Raw genomic sequence first — 26,692 nt, forward strand, 5'->3', positions numbered from 1 at the left:
GGAGATTTTTATAATATTAATATAACTTAATGTCATATATGTAAGCTCTGATGTATATACTCTTTTCTTTATATAATCAAATCTTTGTGACTCTAGATTAGAGAAAGGTGCCATATTTATCCCTTTTAACTGTGTGTTAGTTGCTCACTTGTGTCTAACTCTTTTGTGATCCCTGGACCCTAGCCTGCCAGGCTCCTCTGTCCATTGGATTCTCCAGACAAGAATACTAGAGTGGATAGCCATTCCTTCTCCAGGGGATCTTCTGACCTAGGGAATGAACCAGTGTCTCCTGCATTGGAGACTGTCGTCTTCACTGCAGCTGGATTCTTTACCATCTGAGCCACCAGGGAAGCCCCAATGATTGTTTGTAATTCCTAAACACCCAGGATGGCTTCCCAAAATGGAATGTGAAGCTAGGTGATTCTTCTAAGTTGGCATCAGGTGAATTATTTGCTCAAGAAAACAAAGAACGTAAAGTTAGATTTCGAATTGAATCCCTAAGTTTGTAATAAGGTTTCTATAGGATACATTCTACTGACAAATTTGCAGCTACTTTGGAACACACAGAATCTGCTTTGGAAAATGGGTTTTTGCCTGGAGTCAATGTATTCCTGTAGGATCACATGGCCTGTCTCTGGTGGCTGGCTGCCTAAGAAGTAAAGAGGAGAAAGAACCAAAGAAAATTATGGATAAACTAGAAGGATTATACACTATGGTGCTTCCCTCCTCCATCCCCCTTGTTGCTTTATTTCTCAATCCTCACTTGAGAAGCTGGTAGTAACTTAAATATATGTTGTTTGTACAGATAACTCATAATTTGTCACAGTATTGTCAGCACGGAGGAAATTTTATTGAGAGAAATCTGCTTGCAAAATATCTCTCCTCCCACACATCAAAATACCCCTGTTTTTGACACATGTAAATGTGGTTTTAATAAGGGAATAAAATACAGACTCAGGTACTCCCTCTCCTTTGTTTCTTCAGCCTTTCTCTCTCTCTCTCTCTTCACTTTTTATTTTTGAATTTACTAGCTTGTTGAGGAAAAGAAGGGGTGGGTAGGTGCTATGTGGAGACAGTCATGATGAAAATCTCTAGCCCTTGAGGGACACAGGTCAAATTTCTCTGTGCGCTGGCAAAGAAACCCATAGTCACTGCCAAAACCACAGAGTAAAGTCTTCACAAAATCCCCTCAGACGGCGATGTTTTCAGAGTTAAGCCTTTTCATTTATATTTGGACAACCACCTGTTGACTTCTACTGGCGCTTGTCAAGGGCGGATGGATAGCGGGAACCTGCAGCAGAATTAGCCCATTCAGAGGGCTTGATGCTCCTCTTTGAAGACGTTGCCATTGTTTTCAGTGGAGCCTAGTCAAGGCTCATAAGATCAAAACATGAAAAACAAAAAAGGAAAGAGTTTACTTGGGGCAGGGTCTCGCTCTCCTCTTGTGATTATCACAGCTTCCACAGGCCATCCTTTTAAATCCAGGAATCGATCAGGGCAGTCTTTACGATGCCTTTCCCAGTCCTGAAATGCGGTGGGTGAGAGCCAGGGAAAGACAAGGGAGAAAGTCCAGGACAGCAGGGCCTGCTCCATGGCTGCTGCTCTGCCTGAACATTTTCCAGGGCCAATTCTGCTCCTACCATGAAGAAAGAGGGGAGGATGAAGGCAAAGGAAAGCCAGCGGAAGTGAACAGAATGCAAAATGTGCTTCATTTAAACCCAATCTCAGATTTGTGATGAGAGAGTCGACCACCATAGGATGGTATCTTTGGCGAGGTGCAGACAGTTCTAGGCACTGACAATGAGATGCCCAGTCCTCCAGCCTGCCTTGATCAGGCTCTTCCCAAGTATTTTGTGAGCATTTGCTATACCCTAGGCCTTATGGCAACTCAACCATGAACCCAACATGGATCCTGCTGAAATGAAAACATATGTTGTCAATTACCCTTACCAATCCCCAAAGGAGACAAGAAGACAAAACTCAAAACCATAGGCTTGTTTTTACTGAATGAAATATTCCAAAGTCCCTTTTTGGAGACAATTTCGTGGCTAGTTCAGTAGCATGAGCAATGGATGGTGGCCTTTACTTACCAGCATGATATATGTACACTGCAGATCCAGAATTAGGCAAAGAATCCAGAGTCACAGAGGCAGCTCTGCTGAGAGAACCAGCCTTGCCCTCTTCCCACGAGTGCTGTGACATCTTGACAAGAGTGCAGGTTTAGCTCACCAGCTTCCTCCTGTGGCTCCCCTTTCCCTCCCACAAGCCACTCACTTCAGAACTACTTCTCTCCTGACCTGCCATGGACATGGGCCCTTCACTCTCATCCACACCGACAGCAGCCAGCACCTCAGGCACCCAAAGGGGCTTCCTTAGAGCAGCAGAGGGTCCACAGGCTCTGGGCTGGGCACTGGGGAAGCAAGGCCCAAATTCAACACTTTGTCCTAAATTGGGTTGTCTGTGACGGGGTATGGGAGCCTGGAGAGTCTGCATTTGATTTTGCTGAGAGAGACACAAAGGCTTTTGTGTGTTGTTGTTTTACTTGCTAAGTCATATCTAATTTTTTGCAACCCCCATAGACTGTAGGCCATCAGACTCCTCTGTTTATGGAATTCTCCAGGCAAGAATACTGGAGTAAGTTGCCATTTCCTTCTCCAGGGGATCTTCCCAACCCAGGAATCAAACTGGCATCTCCTGCATTACCAGGCAAATTCTTTACTGCTGGTCCACCTGGGAAAAGGTGTCTACACTCCTAATTAAATCCAGCATCAACTGTAACGCCACCTGAGGCAAGGCTCAAGCGGGCAAAACAGGATTAGGGCTTCTGTGACGCTGGGGTTGCTTATAAGATGCTCAGTTCTCAAGATTTATCTTCCAATTCCCTGAACATGCATCTAAAAGTAGCATTTGGTTTTCTAATCAATGAAACACATGTCAATGAACACACATGTCATCACCACAGCATAGCCAGGGGAAGAGGTAGGCACTCCGCAGAGCAAAAGAGAGGGTTTTCTCAACTGCCTTCCTCCCCACCCTTGCGTCACTGCCTCTTCGATCCCAGGCCCTCATCTACCCTTCTCTCCAGATGGATCCCATCTCTCTATCATCTTGAGGGCCACTGTTCTTCCCAAAAGGCCACGAGCACCTTGTCCTGGCAGGTATTTCTAATAGAAACCGGCAGGCACACACAGAGTTGAAGTGAGAAGAGTTTGATGAAAGGACTGTGAAGAGCGGAGCAGGGTTTGGGATGCCATCAAAAGGATGACGGAGCACCTAGAAACTAGCAAGAGTAAGAAGCCCTCACCACCTCCAGGTCTAAGAGGGCAAGAGATGAGAGAGCTGCAGCTATACAAGAGGGCTATCCACCAGGGCTGGAGCCTAGGGGAGCATGACCACCACCATGGCCATGGCAGGAAGAGCATAAAATACTAAACCATCCAGCCTTTCCCCTCTCCTATTCTCCAAAGGCTGCCCACTGGTTGAACTCAATCAGAAGCTGAAGGGAGCCCAGCTTCCCTCTGGGATCCTCTGAGGGGAGATTCAGTGGTGTGCTGGGGAGCAGAGAGCAGAGTCAAAGGCACAGAGAATGGATCTGTAGCAGAGAGTGCTGTGCTGTGCTTAGTCATTCAGTCATGTCTGACTCTTTGCGATCCCATGGACTGTAGCCCACCAGGGTCTTCCATGGGGACTCTCCAGGCTAGAATATTGGAGTGGGTTGCCATTTCCTCCTCCAGGGGAATCTTTCCAACCCAGGGATTGAACCCAAGCCTCCCATTTTGCAGGGAGATTCTTTATCATCTGAGCCACCAGGGAAACCCAGAAAGGGGTGATAGAAAATAACCAACACACAGCTACAAGGAGATTGTTCAGAAGCCTTCAATCTAATGGACACTGAGTGACTCTCAAAGATGTACATTGCCTTAATATTACTTCTGATTGCACACCAGACCCTGAGCAAGGTTGTGCTACATACATTATCTCATTACCCATTTAACAGATGGTGAAAGTGAGATTCCATTAGCTTAAGTGTCTTGGGCAAGGCTTACAGCTAATGGTGGTGGAGTCAGGATCTGAACTTTAGTCTCTCTGACCGTGGAGCCTGTGTGCTTTACCCAAGGAAGATGCACCTATGACAGGACTCAGGAACTGGTGGGGTTCCGGGAAGGGAGGAAGAGGGGAGATATGACGACATCTTATAGGGGTTGACCTTGTGATTGTCAAGCCTTGAGCTGGGGCCTTGAACTGAATGGGACAGGCAAGTCCTTAAAGTAAGGAACCGTTGGGTGGATGTGTCAACACTCAATGTAGATGCAGATCTGGAAAGCATCTGGAGGTCTCAAAGCCAGGAAGAAAGATTGATAGCCATGGGATGGGTGATGGCCGACACCTTGGGGTAAAGAACACGTGGGGAGCTTGCAGGGCAGAGATGAGAAAAGGACCCAGCTAGGGTCCTCCAAGCCCCCTGCATTGAGCAGTTCCTCCAGACTTGAAGAGAATCTTGTATTGCCTAGCAAGGCCCTCCTCTCCTGGGCTCCACATATGTCAACTTTCCAGAGACTAACCCTTGTCTCTGTCCAGCCTGCCTCCACTTTCCGAACCCTGCCTCCTTTCCCATGCTGTATGCCTTGCCTTGCCGGCATCCTGCTCCCGCTTCACAATGTTTTGGCCTAGCCGATGGCTCCCTTTCTTGACCCTTAGTGGTTCCCACGGATCTCAACCATGAAGCACATGCTGTCTTATAAGGTCTGGGTCTTTTGTCTCCACCCCATCTGGAGAATTAGGTGCTCCATGAGTATTGGATGTAGATGGATACAAAAATAATAGATTCAGGTGGTCCAGTGCCTTCCTACCAGGATTTCCCTCCAGTGGCTAAAACTCTGTGCTCCCAATGCAGGGGGCCTAGATTTGATTCCTGGCCAGGGAACCACATCCAGCATGGCACAACTAAAGTTCACATGCTGCAACTAAAGATTCCTCATGCTGCAATAACATATAGCAATGCATGCCAATAATATCAAAAACAGAAACCATTGATTCAATCACTTGCTCATTCTGGAGACAGCCAAGGCCAAATTTCTTGTTTGATTCACACTATCCCAACAGTTTAGACTAATTTGTTATTCCTAAAACAGCTCCAAAAAAGTAGTGGCAGCATCATTGGAATATATGGATAGAATTTCAAAGGGACTATGCAAAAAGGACAGCATTTATTTGGAAATATATTACAGTGGCTAAACTCTCAGTAGGCTCATGAATCAGATCATCCAAGTTCATATTCTGCTCCTACTGCTCACTTCCTTGAAATCTGGGCAAGTGGTAATGTGTGCTTAGTCACTTAGTCGTGTCAGACTCTTTACGACCCCATGGACTGTCGTCTACAGGCTCCTCTGTCCATAGAATTCTTCAGGTAAGAATACTGAAGTGGGTTGCCATGCCCTCCTCCAGAGGATCTTCCCAACTCAGGATTGAACCCAGATCTCCTACAATGCAGGTGGATTCTTTACCACCTAAGCCACCATGGAAACACAAGTTGTAATAGAGGTACTTATAAATAATACCTTTCATAAGATGGGCTTTCCTGATGGCACAGTAAAGTGTCTTCTGGCAATGCAGGAGACCCAGGTTTGATTCCTGGGTCAGGAAGACATAATGGAGAAGGGAATAGCAACCCACTCCAGTATTCTTGCCTGGAGAATCCCATGGACAGTGGAGCCTAGAAGGCTGCAATCCATAGGGTAGCAAAGAGTTGGACACAACTGAGCAACTAAAATTTTCACTTTCGTAGGTTTGTCAAGCAGATCAGATAAGATAGTGCTTAGCCCAGGGCATGACAGGTAGTAAGGCCTTAATAAATGTTAGCGATCACTGTTATGATTACTTTTAGCCCATAGAGTCTAGTTCATTAAAGCCAGAAGGGACAGCACAGAAATTTTATCCCAATCACTTCATTCACAGATGTGGAAATACATGCTCAGGCCATGGTCAGGCAGAGCTCAGTTGTCATAAAATGAGGCCCATGGTCTTTCCTCACTGCCCAACATTATTCAAGGGAAGGAATGATGCTTCATATCTGTACAAGTCTGCTTTCACTTACATTACAAGCAGTGGGACAGGGTGATCTAGATCTGTTTTTTGTATTTAATGTTCTAAAGATTGCTGGTGATCCTTATGGGAACACTGAAAGCAAACTTGGAGAACACAGTTGGAGAAGAAGTCATGGGGATTTTTTGTGTGTGACAGGTTTCTGTTTTGTTTTGTTTTAGATCAATATCTCAGACACAGGCAAACACTTGTAATGAAAAAGTTCCCCTATAGGTGGCAAACTTACACTGCTGGCATTCTGTCCTTGAGTGTCCTTGAAACAAACGTCACCAGGGATGGAGGTGAAAGTGAAATTTAAAGAAAGAAAATAAGATAGCAAAATGGATCCAGAGATAACATTCTCACACAAATGCACGATGAACAAACACCCACATAACTTCACAAAATACTTAGTCTGATTTGTCTGCAAAAACATAGGGAAGAATTGCACCAAATGCATTTATTTGAAATAGCTGGAAAGCTATTTCAAATAAATGTGCTACAACACAGCACCCCCTGGCTTGCAGTGAAAAAGACACACTTCACCACCTTGAGAGCCCTGACAGTGCAGGGCCTTCCACAACAAAGCCCTTCCAGCAATAGTTCTCATCTGGCGCGGCCTTGTTCCCGATTTGACAGACGAGGAAACAGAAGCTCATACACACACACAGCAGTAGCAGTGACGACTGGAGCCCAAACCTTTGGATTGCAAGTCTGATCTCTGTCTGCCGCTGTATGCTGCCCGCAATACAAGGCACAAAGTGACGAGATGATCCAGGACTGGGGATCGGGCTAATTCAGCTGGGTTTTATCATTCACAAAGGAGCCCCAGCTGGTTCTTCCAGAGCTTTTCTGAATAGTGTCCTCAGCTGCCCCAGCTAACCCAGACTTGCTCCCTAACCAAGGTTGGGGGTGGCTGTTTCCTAAAGTATAGGTCTGGACCGCCTGGGAACTCTAAGGAAGGTAATGAAGAATCTAATTTATCAGTAAGGAAAAAAGGTCTTTCCGCACTACTGAAAAATCTTTGGATATAAGTCAATCTTTTAAAATATCTTTAATTAGAACCACGTTAAATGACTTTAGACACAGAAAGAGAGTAAACCCACTCCCTGCTCCTTTCAAGAGTTTCCTATGTATTACTCCAGACCTATGACTATGTATTTACAGAGATGTGGATACATAAGTGTGCAGACAGAGGTTTTTTTACCCACTTCATATATCATTCTGCCACTTGCTTTTTCCATTTAACAATATACCTTAGAGGATTTCCTGTGGATATATGTCACTGGGTTTACTGTGGCATGGCGATTTATAGTTTGGAGGTACCATAGTCTATAAAACATTCCCCTACTGGTGGATATTTAGGTTATTTCTGCTTTTCACTATTGCAAACATTCTGTAGTGAAATCCTTTTACACATAACTGCACATGTGGAAGTAGCCCCCAAGGATAAATTCCTAAAAAATGAAAAACCATTGGAACAAAGCATATATACATTTTTATAAATCTTGTTAGATCATCCCCCAAGAAGGCTGCATTCACTTTCGATTGACTCATTCCAGATTTTTTGTTTTCTTTCTTATTAACTTTCTATTCTCATCCTAGTCTCTGCATCACTTTTATCCTACATTCTAACTTTAACCTTAGAGTCTTCTTTCTCCCTCCTTCTCCCACATCCAATCATCAGAAAGCCCTATTGGATACACCTTCAAATATGTCCAAAATCCCAGCCCCTCTCATCATCTCCACTGCCAGCACCTGGTGGAAGCCAGCATCATCTCTGTCCTGGATGCCTGTGTGGTCTCTTACACATCTCTCTGCTTCTGCTCTTGCCTCCTTCAAACTATTATCAGCACAGCAGCCAGAGCGACTCTGCTAACACCAGGTCAGCTGGTGGCAGCCCTCTGCTTGAAGGGTCTGCACTTCGCTCAGTGATGTCATCACGATGGCATCCACACCTCTCCCCCACCCCAGTGACCTGCCCCTCTCAACACTTCTCTATTCTCTCTTCCTTGCTCCATTCTGCTCCAGACACTCACCTTACTGCTATTCCACTAGCATTCCCCTCCCTCCAGATACCCTTAAGTCCTTCACCCCCTTCAAGTCTACTTCACCCTGCAAATACCCTCTCTGGCTCCCCGTCTTCTTTGTTCCTATTGCTTTTCCCTGAGCACTTACAACCCTCTTACCTGCTATGTAATTTTTCATCATGTTCACTGTCTATGTCTCTGTCATGACTGGAACTGCCACACTGGTGGGGATCTTTGCTGTACTTTTTTTCACTGAAAAATCCTGAGTACACAGAGCAGTACCTGCTACACAATAAATACTTAACAAATACCTATGCAATCGGAATTGCCATTCATTTCCCTGTTGTGGTTATGAAACAGATTCCCAGAGGAGTGATTTTGACACTGAAGCATTCCCTAGTGGATGATTTTGTCCTATGGATTTAAAAATAAGTTTCAAAAAGAAAAAGAAATATTGGACATCATCAAAATATAAAATGTTAGCTATGTGAAAGATCATAAAAAGGGGATAAAAAGACAATTTAGGGAGAAAATATTTGCAAATCACATATTCAACAAAGGGTTTATTTACTCAGAATGCATCAGTCAGTCAGTCAGTTCAGTTGCTCAGTCATGTCCCACTCTTTGTGACCCCATGGGATGCAGGACGTCAGACCTCCCTGTCCATCACCAACTCCACGAGTTTACTCAGATTCATGTCCATTACTTGGTGAAACCATCCAACCATGTCATCCTCTGTTGTCCCTTTCTCCTCCCACCTCCAATCTTTTCCAGCCTCAGGGTCTTTTCAAATGAGTCAGCTTTTTGCATCAGGTGGCCAAAGTATTGGAGTTTCAGCTTCAACATCAGTCCTTCCAATGAATATTGAGGACTGATTTCCTTTAGGATGGACTGGTTGGATCTCCTTGTAGTCCAAGGGACTCTCAAGAGTCTTCTCCAACACTGCAGTTCAAAAGCATCAATTCTTCGGTACTCAGCTTTCTTTGTAGTCCAACTCTCACATCCATACATGACTACTGGAAAAACCATAGCTCTGACCAGACTGACCTTTGCTGGCAAAGAAATGTCTCTGCTTTTTAATATGCTGCCTAGGTTGGTCATAACTTTCCTTCTAAAGAGTAAGCATCTTTTAATTTCATGGCTGCAGTCACCATTTCCAGTGACTTTGGAGCCCCCAAAAAATGAAGTCGGCCACTATTTCTACTGATTCCCCCTTTATTTGCCATGAAATGATGGGACCAGATGCCATAATCTTAGTTTTCTGAATGTTGAGCTTTAAGCTAACTTTTTCACTCTCCTCTTTCACTTTCATCAAGAGGGTCTTCAGTTCTTCTTCACTTTCTGTCATAGGGTGGTGTCATCTGCATATCTGAGGTTATTGATATTTCTCCTGGCAATCTTGATTCCAGCTTGTGCTTCATCCAGCCCAGCATTTCTCATGATGTACCCTGCATATAAATTAAATGAGCAGGGTGACGATATACAGCCTTGGCATACTCCTTTTCCTTTTTGGGACCAGTGCATTGTTCCATGTCTAGTTCTAACTGTTGCTTCCTGACCTGCATACAGATTTCTCAAGAGGTAGGTCAGGTGGTCTGGTATTCCCATCTCTTGAAGAATTTTCCACAGTTTATTGTGATCCACACAGTCAAAGGCTTTGGCATAGTCAATAAAGTAGAAATAGATGTTTTTCTGGAACTCTCTTGCTTTTTTGATGATCCAGCATATGTTGGCAATTTTATCTCTGGTTACTCTGCCTTTTCTAAACTAGCTTGAACATCTGGAAGTTCATGGTTCATGTATTGCTGAAGCCTGGCTTAGAGAATTTTGAGGATTACTTTACTAGCGTGTGAGATGAGTGCAACTGTGTGGTAGTTTGAGCATTCTTTGGCATTGCCTTTCTTTGGGATTGGAATGAAAACTGACCTTTTCCAGTCCTGTGGCCACTGCTGAGTTTTCCAAATTTGCTGGCATATTGAGTGCAGCACTTTCACAGCATCATCTTTCAGGATTTGGAATAGTTCAACTGGAATTCCATCACCTCCACTAGTTTCACTCACAGTGATGCTTCCTAAGGCCCACTTGACTTCACATTCCAGGATGTCTAGCTCTAGGTGAGTGATCACACCATCGTGATTATCTGGGTCATGAAGATCTCTTCTGTACAGTTCTTCTGTGTATTCTTGCCACCTCTTCTTAATATCTTCTGCTTCTGTTAGGTCCATACCATTTCTGTCCTTTATCGAGCCCATCTTTGCATGAAATGTTCCCTTGGTATCTCTAATTTTCTTGACGAGATCTCTAGTCTTTCCCATTCTATTATTTTCCTCTATTTCTTTGCATTGATCACTGAGGAAGGCTTTCTTATCCCTCCTTGCTATTCTTTGGAACTCTGCAGTCAAATAGGTATATCTTGCCTTTTCTCCTTTGCTTTTCACTTCTCTTTTTTCACAGCTATTTATAAGGCCTCCTCAGACAGCCATTTTCCTTTTTTGCATTTCTTTTTCTTGGGGATGGTCTTGATCCCTGTCTCCTGTACAATGTCATGAACCTCTGTCCATAGTTCATCGGGCACTCTGTCTATCAGATCTAGTCCCTTGAATCTATTTGTCACTTCTACTGTATAATCATAAGGGATTTGATTTAGGTCATACCTGAATGGTCTAGTGGTTTTCCCTACTTTCTTCAATTTCAGTCTGAATTTGGCAATAAGGAGTTCATGATCTGAGACACAGTCAGCTCCTGGTCTTGTTTTTACTGACTGTATAGAGCTTCTCCATCTTTGGCTATAAAGTATATAATCAATCTGATTTCAGTGCTGACCATCTGGTGATGTCCATGTGTAGAGTCTTCTCTTGAGTTGTTGGAAGAGCGTGTTTGCTATGACCAGTGTGTTCTCTTGCAAAACTCTATTAGCCTTTGCCCTGCTTCTTTCTGTACTCCAAGGCCAAATTTGCCTGTTACTCCAGGTGTTTCTTGACTTCCTACTTTTGCATTCCAGTCCCCTATAATGAAAAGGACATCTTTTTTGGGTGCTAGTTCTAAAAGGTCTTGTAGGTCTTCATGCTGCTGCTGCTAAGTCGCTTCAGTCGTGTCCAACTCTGTGCGACCCCACAGATGGCAGCCCACCAGGCTCCGCCATCCCTGGGATTCTCCAGGCAAGAACACTGGAGTGGGTTGCCATTTCCTTCTCCAATGCATGAAAGTGAAAAGTGAAATTTAAGTCACTCAGTAAGTGTCCGACTCTTCGTGACCCCATGGACTACAGCCTACCAGGCTCCTCCATCCATGGGATTTTCCAGGCAAGAGTACTGGAGTGGGTTGCCATTGCCTTCTCCGGTAGGTCTTCATAGAACTGTTCAAATGCATAAAAACTCTCAAAACTCACAGTAAAACACCATAGAATCCAAGTAGAAAATGCACAAAGGACATCAACAGACATTTCATCAGAAGGGAGACAGAGATGGCAAACAAGCACATAATAAAATGTTCAACATCATTAACCATTAGGGAGATGCAAATTAACAGCATAATGGTATCAGACCTGCCAAATAAACAATAATGATAATACCAAATGCTGACGAAGATACGGAGAAACCAGATCACTTATACATTGTTGATGGGAATATTAAATGGTACGCTCGCTCTGGAAAATAGTTTGGCAGTTTCTTTTAAAACTTAAAAATGGACTTCTCATACAATCCCGAAGTTGTATTCATGGGCATCTATCCCAGAGAAATGAAAACATATGTTTACATAAAAATTTATATCCAAATGTTCACAATGGTTTTTTTATACATAATATCCAAAAACTGGAAACCACCAGAATGCCCTTCAATGGGTGAATGGTTAAACAGACTATGGAAGCTTCATCAGATCAGATCAGATCAGTCACTCAGTCGTGTCCGACTCTTTGCGACCCCATGAATCGCAGCATGCCAGGCCTCCCTGTCCAACACCAGCTCCCGGAGTTCACTCAGACTCACGTCCATCGAGTTAGTGATGCCATCCAGCCATCTCATCCTCTGTCGTCCCCTTCTCCTCCTGCCCCCAATCCCTCCCAGCATCAGAGTCTTTTCCAATGAGTCAACTCTTCACATGAGGTGGCCAAAGTACTGGAGTTTCAGCTTTAGCATCATTCCTTCCAAAGAAATCCCAGGGCTGATCTTCAGAATGGACTGGTTGGATCTCCTTGCAGTCCAAGGGACTCTCAAGAGTCTTCTCCAACACCACAGTTCAAAAGCATCAATTCTTCGGTGCTCAGCCTTCTTCACAGTCCAACTCTCACATCCATACATGACCACTGGAAAAACCATAGTCTTGACTAGACGAACCTTTGTTGGCAAAGTAATGTTTCTGCTTTTGAATATGCTATCTAGTTTGGTCATAACTTTCCTTCCAAGGAGTAAGCGTCTTTTAATTTCATGGCTGCAGTCACCATCTGTAGTGATTTTGGAGCCCAGAAAAATAAAGTCTGACACTGTTTCCCCATCTAATTCCCATGAAGTGGTGGGACCGGATGCCATGATCTTCATTTTCTGAATATTGAGCTTTAAGCCAACTTTTTCACTCTCCACTTTCACTTTCATCAAGAGGCTTTTGAGTTCCTCTTCACTTTCTGCCATAAGGGTGGTGTCATCTGCATATCTGAGGTTACTGATATTTCATAGCATGGAATATTATTCAGCAGTAAAAAGGAATAAACTGTTGCTACATGTAACCACTTGGATCAATCTCAAGGGAGTTAATGCTGAGTAAAAGCACCAATCTCAAAGTTTCCATATTACAGTGTTCCATTTATATAACATTCTTGAAATAAAAATTAGAAATATAAAACAGATTGTTCATTGCTAGGATTTAAGAAATAGAGCGGGGGAAGGGACAAGTGTGGCTGTAAAGGGCAGTGTGAAAGAGACTTGTAGTGATGTTACACACACACACACACACGAGTGCATTCATAACTGGAGAAACTCAAATAAGCTCTGTTAACACTGAGGCAGGCAGGGTGAGAGTAAGGGATGCTTGGCATTCCCCCATACATTTCTATGAAACATAGTATAAATCTATAATTAGTTCAAAATGAACAGTTAAGAAAAATTTCAAAAAGCGATCCAGGCCAGCTAGTAAGTTCCTCCTTTTTCAGATGCTTCTAGATCTAGAGATGCTTCTGCTTCCTTGATTTCGTGGGGATGTTTGCCCCTTGGATTATTCTCTGTATTTTCAATGCATATTATCCCCTTTTACTTGATCGTGTTCTAAAAGTTCCAAGCACTTTTCAAAAGAAAATATTGAAACACTTACTTGGGTGAATATTATTCCCATGGGGTTCTGAGGAAGTTACTTACTCAGCTTGCCCTTGGAAACTTGGAGAGCTGTCATCTGTCCCCTTCCTCATAGCAATGCTGAGGATTACAAACTCACAGAAGTTCCAATGAAGTCCTGAAATCATCGAGGGAGTGAGAATCCCCTCCATGGAGCGTCTTGCTCATTTTCCTCACTGCTCAGGGGCTCCCACCAAAGTGTCTCCTTTGTCAAGTGTCAGCTCATTCTAGAATGATGTGAAGAGTCTTTATGAGTTTACAGTATTGCCAACTGTTGGATAACTGGTGGTTAATAACATTATTAAATATTTTGGGTCTACAGTAGATTTATACCCTTCCTCAAATTTCAAATTAGTCAACGCAAGTGTGATTTTCTGAAAGTTACCTAAAATGCATAAACTTACTGCTCAGTGGATTTTTTAAAAATAAATATATTCCACTATTTTAAGGCATTTCCCCCTGAATTTGACCAACAGATTTAAAAATTATCTCATGCATGTTGATGTCAACACTTTTTCCAAACACTCTTCCCTCAGCTCTTCCCACCTGCACATGTTTCTCTGCTTCTCTTCATCACAGTAACCTTTCTTTTTCACTCCCGTACTTCTCAGGAACATGACCTTAGTAAACAAATTTGCTGCATCACTTCTAATACTCTCCTAGAGTAAATCATTATTTGCTGGTTGCTCTGACTAACTGGGAACTGGAGTTAACCACTGAAACCCCTGCATGATGATTTCCAAAGGGTCATAAACATTCCTCGACATGTGTCACACAGCCTAGATTCAACAAGTGGGGCAGTGTTAGCCCAACAAGAGCTACTCCACAGAGTGCCTTTGTGCAACTTAGGAAAAGGTATCTTCCCTGGGTAGGACATGGGACTGAGTCATAGCTGAATTTCAATCTTGACCTGCCCAGGTGGAGCACAAGCCCCCCAACTGGACCCAGAAGCTCTCCACCAAGTTCAGGAACACAAGCTTGGCTCCTTTTGACCTTTACACCGATTCGATCATTGACTTGCATTGTTTCTAAGAGCAATCACTTGACCCTTTTTTGACACAATTTTTTCCTGGGTCACAGGAAAAAATACAAAATACTTAGACACAAGGTATTACAAACTCATCCTGTTACAAGTTTCTTTTCTTGTCGCTGCAGCAGTGGTGCCAGTACTCACTGGGAGATCAGCAGATCACTGAGCCCGAGACAAGCTCAAACCATTTTGGTTTCCTTTAACGAGGAAGAGGGAACTCTGGCTGGCTATTTTTGTCCTTGTTCAGCTTTCCTCTGTGGTCAGTCCAACAGTCATGACATGCTGTCCGGGCTTTGAGACACACATTCTCTTCAGTTGAATAACATTTGACTCACTGTCAATTTGCTGTGGAACACACCTCCCAGATTTTCTACACTATGTGATACCAGCTCTGAACATTTCTCATTCAGTGTTCATCTCTGTCAGCTAGTCTGAAAATTGGAACCAGAAACACTTGACAAATCAATGGCCACATTATGGTTACAGGTGGTGACATATTGCTGCTGCTGCTGCTTATTCATGAAACTGGAGGGTAAGACTCCATTTCTGAGATGTAAAGTAGGGAAAACCCCACATAAAGCACCAGCGTTGGACAGAATATCACATAGACAATTTCCAACTGAAATGCCAGTTATTAGAAGTCATGTGGAGTCAGGAGTTGCCATGGAATCCATTTGTTTCTAAACCAGCTCCTCCTGAAGGAATAGTTTTTCATTATCATGTCTTTCTCATAGGGAAGAGGGACAGAGAGAGACAGACAGACACACAGACAAATAGATGGGGCTGTTATTTGATATAAAACTATATTATAATTCTTATACACTCAAGTCCTAATATTAATCAGATATTTAAAACCTAAGGAGGGTTTTCATATCAGCTTTCACATACATTTATATTGCTGTCTGGTTTGGAGTAAAACAGCCACATTGTCATCACGTGACTTCTGAGTATTCAAGGAGAATATACGGTGGCTTATCATATGACATTTATCTTCACAAACAACTTATTAGATCTCTGAGAATAAAAATAAATATCAAAGCAGATCTAAGCCACAGTAGGCTGCACACTTGCAGCACCCTTGTTTTTTCCTCTGCTTTCTCCCATGTATCATTTGTATTTAGATTCTTAACTAGATCATTATAAGTTTTTCCTGCGAAATTACTGCCAGGATCAGTCTGTCCCCTTGTTCCTTCAAGTTATGGGCTTAAATCATACAACACAATTGGCTCGCATATGTTAATGTTTGAGTTGTTTTTGTGGTAAAGTCTCCTTGTGTTTGCAGGTAAAATACAAAAACAGTTGGTTCAAATATCAACCTCGGACAAGTGAATTTCAAAACATACAGCATCCATAAATTAACCCGTATTTTAACATATGTACAATATAATTGAAGATAATTAGGAGATCAATTGGATGAAGACACATTCAAATTATAATTGTATATTTATCTTATGTGTTTTACACTAAAGAATATTAAATATTTTATATGAGGGGTGAGGGAAATGTCAGTAGATGACTCCAGACCTTTGAACTTGTATTTCTGACTGTTTCCATTTCCCAGAGGTCTGGGGAGCTCTCCTCCCTGAGAGGTTCAAGTAACCCTCACCTCCCTTAAAAGTCAGGTCCCAGCTTTTCCTCCAGCCCAGGAACCTTAACCTTGTCCAGAGCCAAGATGGCCCCACCCTCAAATGTTTCTGGAAAGACCATTCAAGAGGAGAGAAATTTGAAAAGCCCTTAGGCATATGAAAAGATATTCATCTTCCATAATAAAAGAAAGACAAAAGTAGACTGATTTTTTTTTTTTTCACCTACCAAATTGGCTAAAAAAAAAAAAAAAAAGCTATAATGTTCTTCATTGCAAAACTGTGGGGAAACAGCTACCCTCTACCCTCATGCACTGATGGTGGGGGCATCAATGGGCACAACTTCTGTGGAAGGCGATGTGGTAGTATCTATTAGGAGTACAAATACACGTCCCCTTGGCCTAGCAATTCCACTGTGGGGAGTCTGTCCTGTGGTTACACTGGTACACAGGTATCTGACTGCTTGTGATAGTGATGATGAGGAACAACCTAAATGCCCTTGGTGGATGCCAGGTTAAATAGATTGTACTGATATATTCATAAGATAGAATGTTGTAGAGATTTTAGAAAAGACAAGATGAAGAAGTTGTCATGGAAAGTGAACAAATCAAGGTGCAGGACAGTGTAAGGTATCAACCTTAATGTTTGCTTGAATATGTGTAAAGCAACTTGATAAAGATAGTAAGAAATCAGGTATTGTTGTATAGCAGCAGACACCAACTGGCAACCAAGTCTGTTGGTTTGCATCTGCTTGGTTTGCATACCATTTTAAAACTGGATTTCACTTAATAATCTGATATCCAGGTAAGGAAAAAAAAGTGAAGCAGGCCAGGTGTTAAGAAATGGTGCTGATAACCTAATCTGTTTGGATTTTTCCAGCCAGTTTTAGGGTCATACCTCAAACATAACTGAAGCAGGGTGGAGGGCCTCTGCAGTGTGAGCCCTGAGGAGCCAATCCATTTTGTACCAGAAGCCGGGCTGTGACTCATGGATAAATACGACGTTCCCAAACCTCTCTCCAAGTTGCCTAAAGAGACTTAGGAACAGAACCTGTGACAAGACACACCTATCAGCCCCATCCTCCCAGCTGTGCCCAGGGCAGCATTTGTCACAACAGGCACAGAACAGGGCCTAAAGCCCCTGGCAGTTTTAGAAGCCCATAATATGTTTTAATTTTAAGCTCTTGTACAATCAGAAGAAAAGATATTTAAGAATAATGAATATAAGATTATGAATTCAGCCAAACTTGCATTAATCTTTGCACCAACTCAATTGTAAAATATAAACTTTAGTATTTTTAACAGAGGAAGGGACCCATAAAAACCTAAGTGCCCAAGGACTTACAAAGTCATACTGTCCCAATGCGATGCTGAACGTGACGCTGCACAGGACAGAGCATGCCAGGGCTGCTTCTCCAAGGGACAGTCCCCCTGCACCAAAACCACACACATCTTGGGTCCTTTATGCTTAAGAACTCTGCAAAATCAGGGAATGATTTCAAGGCCAAAAGGAGGACCAATAGATTATCTGCCACTTTTCCAACGTGTCCTACCCTAGGTGGACTGGCTCAAACCCTGTGGACTTCTCCAGTGAGAGCACTGGAACTCCGGCACCTTCTGGGAGTACTCTGAAAACTTCCCTGTTCTTTGGAGGCCAAATACCCCACTGAAGGCTGGCCTGGCTGGGTTTCCCTGGCCTCCTTTCTGTCATCCTGAGGCCACTATCCTCTTTCTTAAGAAGGTAGGAATGACCCATCGTCACAGCCTCAAGCCTCACCCCTGGACCTCAACTAGACAATCAGATTCTTTTATGCCATATGCTCAGGCTCCTATAATAGGACTCTCACTTTAAATCTTTTCCCTCCAGACTGTCTTCTCCAAAGACAAGCTGAGAAAAGGCAGACTAAAGCAATGGTTCTCAAACTGTGGTTCCCTGATTGGCAGCATGAGCATCATCTGGGAACATGTTAGAAAGGTGACTTTACTGGGTCTCATCCCAGATCTGCTGAATCGTAAACTCTGGGAGCAAGGACGAGCCATCAGTGTTTTTCCAGGCCTCCCGAGGCAATCCCCATTTAGGCTCAAGTTCCAAAACCACCAGCCAGGAGCAAGGATGCCCAGCTTTTCAAGGGCAGGTTCCCAAGGGCACAGAGGTGATGAGTCTGGCTAGAGTGAAACTCCAACATGCCCCAGATGCCAGAGGCACTTGGTTCCCGTCCCAAAACACAGAGGTACTTCGCTGGGATCCTGCGGTGATGCCCCCGGCGGGGGGGTGGCGGGGCGGGGGTGTGGGGCGGCGGCATCTCTGCCAAACTACAGTCTGCCGGCGCCCCCAGCCGGGTTAAGCGGCAGAGCAGAGTCGGGGGCGGAGCAGAGAAGGTTGCGACCGCAGTCACCGAGCGATGGGAGGAGACGCCCGCGCCCCTCTCACGGAGCTCGTCCTCACCCCTGCTTCTGCGGCTCGTGGAGTTTCCTAGTGCTTGGACCACCCCGCCCCTCCCATACTTTATAAATGCGGACTCCAGAGTGCTACCGGGATTTCCGATCCTAAATCAGAATGGGGCCCGAAGGTCCATACTTAAAAGCTAAACTCGGCACAAAACTCCACCCTCAGGGACCCCCGGGCTCAACCAGGTCTGGAAGCCCCGTCATCTGTTTAAGGATTAGAAGCATCCGCCTCGGGAGAATGCCTTACCTACTCCGCCTAGAGTGCGGGGCTAGGGGATCCTTTTCAGGCGCTCACCGCACAGTCCCTGGGCCACATCGATCCCAGGAGCTAGACTCAAAAGTTGCGGCTCAGGGAAGGATTAACTCTCCTCTCAACGCAGGAGAGTGAAGCACAAGCCCTCTGGATCCTCACAATTCTGACGCCCCTCACCCATTTCGAAGTCACAGACTCCTCTCGGCCCCCTTTCGGCCACCTGGCTTCCCCTCACACCCCGCACCCCACCCCTGCGCATCTTAGCCACCCACTTGCGCCCCCAGGCTTGGCGTGCTTTCCAGTAGCGCACCGAGAGCATGATTTAGCCTGAAAATTGGAAACTGGTTTAGGAATCGAAACGTCTTCCAACCCCAAGTAGCTAACCAACGTCATCTTCAGCTTTTGCACACTTTGATTTGTGTTCCTGGGCTCTGCTTTGCTGAATTACACACACACACACACACACACACACACACATCTTTAGCTCGATTTCTAGAAAAGAAAATTGTAGAAAGTTCCCGCGCTCTGAGCTGCAGACACCCACCGGCTCCTGTCCTCAGAATGCGCAGCATCAGTTTATCCTTTACTTTTAATGCTCTAGTGGTTCAGCTCTTTAAAAGCGCGCAGTTTAACAGGCACTCTTGTTTTTCAGCGACCAATTCAAGGTTATATTAGACCACAGTTCAAAATCTGGGTGGAAAATATCCAGACTATTTAGAAAAACTATTTTAAAAAATCTTTACTTGCATTTTCACGTTAACACATTTTCCTTCCTTCCTTCTCTCTTTCTCCCTCCCCCCCCCTTTCTTTTTTTAGTGTGTAACCACTGAAGCTAATTTTCTGGATATGTTAAGTTAGTCCAGAAAGTTAGTCCATGTTAAGGCCTTAAAGTCCATGTTAAGTTAATTTTCTGGTCAATTCAGGCAGGCGCCTGAGAAGTAGGACCTCAGAAGAGAGCTGTTTTTTGTTCATGAAATAACTTATACTTTCCCAAACATCCTGATCAAACAAGGAATACTTACAATATACTTACAATAATTTGAGAAAGATTGAATACTGCCCTATTTTTTGCAGGTTCCTCCTTGTCTTTGTTTTCTAGCAGACTCACCCCTCTGGGGGGTTAAATTTGTCAGGGGCCTTTGTTTATGCGTCAACATCACAACGACTAAATCTGGTAATAAAATGAGGCTACACTCATTCACGTACATGAAGAAGAAAAACGTTAGAGTTTCCCTAGACATTAATATTTCCCTAGATAAAGTCTCCTTTCCACTAATAGACAGTGAATATCTGGATATAACATACTGAGATATTTAAGTGACCATCTTCAAATTTTAATCTTGAAAATAAATATCCTTCATCCTGACCTTGGCCATTGAGTAAAATCCGTGCCTGAAGTGCTTTATGCGATTGTGTATATGTGATATGATAGAGTGTAAAAGTGCATATGTCAGTCCCTAGCAGTCTTTTTTATTTTTTCTTAAGCGTTATGCGGGCGGCGTGGGAGACAGCAGTCTAGTTTTGAAGCAGCAGGGCGCAGGGAGGAGTTTCCAGAGGCATGAGGGAGTCTGTGCCCGAGGCAGGGGTCGGGGCCTCTGTGCTGAAACAGGCTCCTTGGTGTGTACCGGAATTCAGCTGGGCGTTCACTCGTTCGTTTACAACCCAACTCAGCTTCTCTAGATTGCTCTTTGCCTGAGCTGGCGAGAGGTCCTCAGAGGATCCTCTTTTAGCGCGCGGAACTCCGCAGGTTCTCGGCTCGGCCACGGCGGGCACGCCTTTCTCCCTCTACTCCGAACTTGAACCCTGGACCTCTGCGCATCTTGACATCCAGGCCCATTGAGGATAGGATCCATGCAACCTCGGGTTATCTCGGAAGGGAACCTCGAGTGCGCGATGTTACTATCACTCTAGGCTGTTGGCTTTCCTGGGAAAAGGCGGGGGACAGAGATGGCGAGGGAAGTAGGGAGATGTTTGTTTATAAATCGGTTCTGGTTTCTTCCCGCTTCAGGACCGGGTTCTGGGGTAGCATAGACAGTGCCGGGGCGTCAGATGGCTGCAGATTGAGGCACCCGCGGAAGGAGGCGGTGGCCTAGCCTCTTACGGTTCCCGTTTGGTGTTGGTGGGTCCCGGTGCCCATCTTTTTCCTTTCTGGGGCTTTCCCCCTTAAATCGTCAAAAAAGTGGGTAGGATCAGCCTCTTAGCCTCAAGAAGCTGGTTTAAAATTACCCCTGCTAGAGGTGAGCAGGGATCCTCCGAGCACGTGGGAGGCACCCGAGGTCGCGACTCCGGCCCGACAGGCTTGGTGCCCACGGGGCCCCGGGGCGGGGTCGCCGGGCGGGGGAGTGCCAGAGCCGCGTTCCCGCTCCAGCCGGGTTCAAAGATTAGAAAAACAGGTGTTACGTCGCCATGCTAATTCACTCTCTCGGTAAACGCGGCTCAGACAACTGTGTGCGGAGGACTTAGCGAGGGGGCCGTCACCATATGGCCCTGCATTCAGTTTGTTTATTAAAGGACACATTCTCAGTTCATCGACTACTGAGCTTCACTGGGACACTGGAGTGGCCCTCCTGGCCCCCACCTCCGGGACGTCCTCTTTGGTGTGAAGACTTCCATACTCATCTTGATCTGAAGGCAAAACATTCCATTTCTTTGGCGCCAAACACGCCCTGTATGGGAAGTCGGCCCTTTCTGACACCTCGGAGTCCCAGCGGTGGGCAAGGGTTTCGGACCGCTGTAGAGGTCCAACACTTCTGCACATTGTTTGAAGCGGAAATAGGGTTTACGGTAACCGTCGACTTAATTGAAATCCTTTCTAGAACAGTCGGAATAGAAAAATGCTTTTTACCCCTGAAGTATCATTGCTTCATCTGGCCGCTCCATTTCACTCCTAAGATCTGTCCAGGTTGGGGGCTGGGGAAGTGGGGAGAAAGAAGGCTCTCAAGAAAGGTTCTTTCACCCTTTCCAAACACCCTCTTTTTTTATTTTTTTGGCACCAGTCAGCTTGATCTTATCTGATCTTTCCAGAATCTTGTGTATAAGTGAGCCCCAGTACATCTCTCTGTGTATTCCTATTCATAAGAGAGCATTACTTGGTGGTTGAACCGCCCAGAGCCAGGTTTCTAAGTGGCTACAGCCTCTGGGGAAATGACTCCTCCTTCTAGATTAGACTCCATTTGCTGGATTCCAGTTTGGGAACACCTATAACGTCTCTACATTTAGTTCTTTTACAAAAAAGTTCCCCACCCCTCCTGTCCAGAACGTTCACCACTTCCTCCAGCCAGGTGTTTCCCAGATGTGTAAATATCCCCAGGACTCTCCCACTGTGGTTCTTCAAGCTTACTGCCATTGGGCTGCAAGGAGGCGGTGCATGTATATATTTTTGAACAAACACTCTTAAATTTGTTCCAAATAACAGCAGGATGCCACACACACCCCTCTTCAGAGTATATGTTTTCTCCGAGGCAATTAGCGCCACAAACGAGGAGTGCAACATGACGAGTGTTCTCTTTTATCGCTGATGAAACAACTGCCTCCAAGCCGACCTCCGGGAGCCTTTAAGTGGCCACTGCTGCTGCTGCTGCTAAGTCGCTTCAGTCGTGTCCGACTCTGTGCGACCCCAGCCACTAGCAGCACCAAAAGGAAGCAAGGAATCGCTTCTGTAGGGAGTGATTTGCAAGTAGCAATAATTATTTTCCAGGGCGAAGGAACTTTCCCCCGTTGCTGTTTTGTTTTTTAAATCCACAGATGACAGAGAAGGCGATTCAAATTAGAGGTTGTCTTAAAAATAATTTGTCAGCAATAGTACTTACAAGCGTTTGTTTAAGTGGTTCCTGTAAAGGATTGTAAATGCTGTAAATTCATTCATGCAGACTGTATCCTTCCGTTAAGGAATACTGGTGTTGGACTTTGGTTTCCTGAAACAAAACCCAACAACAAAAATCTTCCCCCAGGATTAGGGTAACAGATCGCTGTGAGATATCTCTATGTCAACGACTCTATTTTGGTCTGAAGTGTAACCTCTTTTCCTCTAGTGTCCCCTAACTGCTCCTCATAGGAAAACCCCGAGACTGAGCTTTCTACCGTGAACAAGTCAGCCCCCATATTCGACCCATCTCGAAAAAGACGCTCCTCTTTGGGATTAATTTAAAGATGGGTATATTTATCCTCTCTGGCGATGAATTCAGAGATGCGAACAAGAAAATATAACCCACCAGCCCTAAGCACGCCGTGAGCCCCGCGACTTGCCGGCCGAAGGGAGCAGCCGGCTGGTTGGCCTCTGGGCAAAAGTTTCCCGCAGCCAGAGCGATTCCCGCCTCGCCTGTGGGGAGCCCCAGCCCACGGGCCCGACCTTTGAGGCCCGGAGGCCGCTGCCAGTCGCTTTGGGGCGCCCTCGGCACTGCGGAGCCGGCGCTCAGGGGTGAGTGCACAGCCCCTAGACCCCCGGGAGAGAGGGGAGCGTGGATTCTGCACATCGCCCTCAAGAGCCAGGAGGCCAAAAGCAGCAGCTGCTGAGGGGCAGCGCAGACTCCGTGCCCGGGGCTAGTTGGAGCGTTACGGCCACGCGGCTAGCTAGGCGGCTTGCAGAGAGCCGGGGCGCGCTGCTGGGAGGGGGGCGGGGGGCGGGGAGGCTCGGTCGTGCACGCGTCACTCAGGCCTGTTGGCCAATGAGCGCCGCACCCCGAGACGCACCGAGCCAATCAGAAACGAGGAGGTTGTGAGTGGCATTAAGAGAGGGCGGGAGAGAGGCAGCCCGGGAGTGAAGTTGAAGCTAAACCCTGTAAAGCCATAAAGAAGTTACAGGGGGGCGTTTTCGGCTTCCAATTAGCAATAATACTTCCTTCATAACAACTACCGAGGAGGAGGATTCTAAAACCACCTCACCCGTCCCAAAGCCCGAATCCTCCCCACCTTCTCCCTCGCACCCATCCCCCAATTCATGACCGAGAGAAGAAGAGAGAGCCTGGACGCGCTCTGCTCCTCTCTGCTAGTGGGAAGCGGCGAGGCCCGGGGAGTGGCTTAGTTGGACGGTAGGCATGAGTACAATTAAGAGGTGGGCGCCTCCGCATGCTTTGCCGCCGGCAGGGACTGAAGGTAGGTGAAGTGGAATATGGCCTGCGCCCGCTCAGTGGCGCCTGCGGCTCCACGGCGGAGGAGGAGAGGCCGGGCGCCTCCCGCCCTCCGGTGCCTGCGAGGGGCTGTCGCGACTGTGCCACCTGTTAACCTGGCGCTGCCGTGCCCGGCGTGTTGCCGCCCCCGCTGGGCAGGGGAAGCGCTGGGTCTCCTCCTCGGCAGTCCCGAGGGACTCGATGTATAAGTGCCACTTTTTGAGGAATCCCTGAGACTTGAGACCCAAGTTAGAGTCAAGTTCCGGACCTACCAAAGTGGGGGGACCGAGAGGCGCCCGAGCGCTGCGGAGAAATTCTGATTTGCAGAAACCTGCCTTCCTGGGAACGTACGCCTGGCCTGGGGCTCCTAAGGGTCTCCCGAGACCTGTGTTTTGTGGTTTGGGCAACTTCCCAGGGGGTTGGAGAATGTGTCTGACGGGGGTGAGAGAAGGCGAATATTATTTGCAGGGGACCCAGTCTCGCTGCTGATTTTTCCAAATCTTAACCAACCAACCAAAGCACTGAGTCTGGCAAGGAAAAGCGGAGGCGCGCTGAGGCCCTTCCCGGCCATTTCCCCCAGAATTGGGGCGAGCGCGTGGGTGATTGTGGAGCCGCAGATTTCTGACGCTCTGATGCTGTTGTCTTCACAGTGGCCTGAAAGAGTGGTCCGGCAATCGTGTTCTTCCCCGAGGGGCTCGGAGCCGCCTCCAAGGCCTTGGGACTGAGAGAACCCGTCGGGGATTATTATGTCGATCTCCGGAGGACCGGGGTTTGCACCGCGGAACCGAAGAAAAGGCTGGCTCTTCGGGGTTCCCGCCGGCATTTGATACCCAGCTACGCCTAGGATTGTCGAGATCGCTTGCCGTGGATCAGCAATTTTATTCGCATCCCATATTTTTAAAGAAAAAAAAAAATCCGTTCGCCGTTGTTCTTTCACTACCATCAAAACACTGAAGCAAAAGTCTCGTCAAAGTATGCATTATATTTTTTGCCAAATATGATCTCTAATTGAAAGTTTATTTTTGATTTTGGATGAATCTGTGGAACTTATGTTGTAAGAAGAAAGGGAGAACGAGACACGATGAAAGAGAAGTCCAAAAATGCTGCCCGGACTAGGAGGGAGAAGGAAAACAGTGAATTTTATGAACTGGCTAAATTATTGCCTTTGCCCTCAGCTATCACCTCGCAGCTGGACAAAGCATCCATAATCAGACTCACCACCAGCTATCTCAAAATGAGAGTAGTGTTCCCAGAAGGTAAGTGACTTTGACCAGATGGAATTTCAAAGGTAGAAGGGGTAAGGGATTTGCCAGTGAATGACTACACTACACTACCGGCAGCGAAATACACGCATATGTACCTACACACTCACTGCAAAGGGAAGTTTAGCATGCTGGAATAACTACGGACCTTGCTGGATTTAGAATTTCTCTTGCCTTTCTGTGGCTCTTTCTACTTCCCCATTAATACTTTCTCTTCTGTCCATCAGATGTGTTTGATTGGGAAGCAGCCCAACGGTGCTTTTGTCAACACTTAGATAACTGGGCTCTGTCGAAAGTACTAATAACCCAAACATGTATTTCTTTTTTAATTCCTCTTGTTAGATTTATATCTAGTAGAGAGCAGGAACACCTCTAAATTCTTCTATTTTTGCTATGTCTAGACAGACCCATGTACATGGAGATAATAATTTCTCAATATGTCAGTAATTCAGCAGATGAGGAGCAGGCAAGTTCATGAACAAATATGTTCTGAATTTACCCAGTCTCTCAACTACTTATTGAAAATTTATTCTGAGTTGTTGAGATGGTCACAGATTCTGAGACTAACTCTGATTTGCAACTCTGGGCTTGATATTTTTTCTGAGATATAAGATTGAATTAAGATTACTTGCCTGCTTAGAAAATATCTTTTAGGTGGCAGGTTGGCAAATGAATCCCTGGGAAAATTGTCTTATAAGGCCTAGAAGTTAGAATAGCTGAACTGTTGACATGATTTAAAATGTGTATTTAGATTATCAAGATTCACTGTGTGAAGACAAAGTAACCTTCATAGAATACTGTCGTGTATAAAACCATTTATATTCAGTAGGTGAAGGACTCCTCTCTCTTCTGTTTCCCCATCTTTTCCTTTACTCACATTCAAATAACATATAAACAGATTTTTTAAATATTTTAGATATGTCTTTGCTGGGGAAGGACGATTCGGAAGTGTAAAGGAGAGAATACTAAACAAACAAATTCAAGAGAAGGAACCCTGTTTATTTACAAACCAGAACGTCTTATTTGACCCAGAGAGATTTATGTTATTGTTGATTTTGGATGTTTGGAATTTGTTGTTTCTTTTAGGGAAAAGAGGGAAGGAAAGAATCACTATTGGGCTTTGAGTTTCACTTTGCTTCATTTTGACTACAAGTTATTATCTGAATCAAAATCTTGCAAAGCATGCCCCCAAATTAGTCAGGAGCACTAAAGGACAACTTTTATAGTTGAGTTTTAGCCCAAAGCTATAAGTAGTATTATGGTCATTTTGTCTTAAAGCAGTTCCTTGAACTATCTCATTTGACCTTGGGAGAGGAATCAAAACCTAACATACCTGAAAAGTTTTTTTTTTTAAAGAAAAGAGAAAAAAGAAGGAGGGGCAACTTATGTAATAAAAAAAACACACTTCCCATTCAACCTGTGCTGAGAATTGCCGGTGGGAAAATTTCTATTATGCTACATTGCCTTCTGTTTAAAAAAGAGATATCGTTGTCTTTATACTGTCAGCGCCTACTTTATAAAAATAAAGCTATTGCGAACTCCGCTGGCCGCTCTGTTCCTAACAGGATTATTAGCAGTGA

General features: G+C 45.1%; 1 protein-coding gene and 1 long non-coding RNA gene across 4 annotated transcripts in view; one reads left to right on the forward strand and one right to left on the reverse strand.

The window, feature by feature from the left end:
- Nucleotides 1-583: 583 nt before the first annotated feature.
- LOC129619903 (uncharacterized) lies at nucleotides 584-3,927 on the reverse strand. Of its 2 annotated transcripts, XR_008698276.1 has the most exons (3): nucleotides 2,298-3,856; nucleotides 2,091-2,202; nucleotides 584-1,636 (listed from the first exon to the last, which is right to left on the reverse strand). It is a non-coding gene; the product is annotated as an uncharacterized LOC129619903 (long non-coding RNA). The 2 variants fall into 2 exon arrangements; XR_008698275.1 differs by having other exon boundaries at nucleotides 2,091-3,927.
- A 19,523-nt stretch (nucleotides 3,928-23,450) lies between these two features.
- Nucleotides 23,451-26,692, forward strand: part of SIM1 (SIM bHLH transcription factor 1) — a 71,785-nt gene continuing 68,543 nt past the window's right edge. For both annotated transcript variants that reach the window (XM_055535393.1, XM_055535399.1), the window contains exons 1-2: nucleotides 23,451-23,836; nucleotides 24,501-25,106. In XM_055535393.1, coding sequence (XP_055391368.1) covers nucleotides 24,932-25,106 — 175 coding nt within the window. In that variant the 5' untranslated portion in view covers nucleotides 23,451-23,836; nucleotides 24,501-24,931. The remainder of the gene's footprint in view (nucleotides 23,837-24,500; nucleotides 25,107-26,692) is intronic.

The sequence above is a fragment of the Bubalus kerabau genome, chromosome 9 (genome assembly GCF_029407905.1).
Source record: "Bubalus kerabau isolate K-KA32 ecotype Philippines breed swamp buffalo chromosome 9, PCC_UOA_SB_1v2, whole genome shotgun sequence".
In the NCBI taxonomy this organism is placed as follows: Eukaryota; Metazoa; Chordata; class Mammalia; order Artiodactyla; family Bovidae; genus Bubalus; species Bubalus kerabau.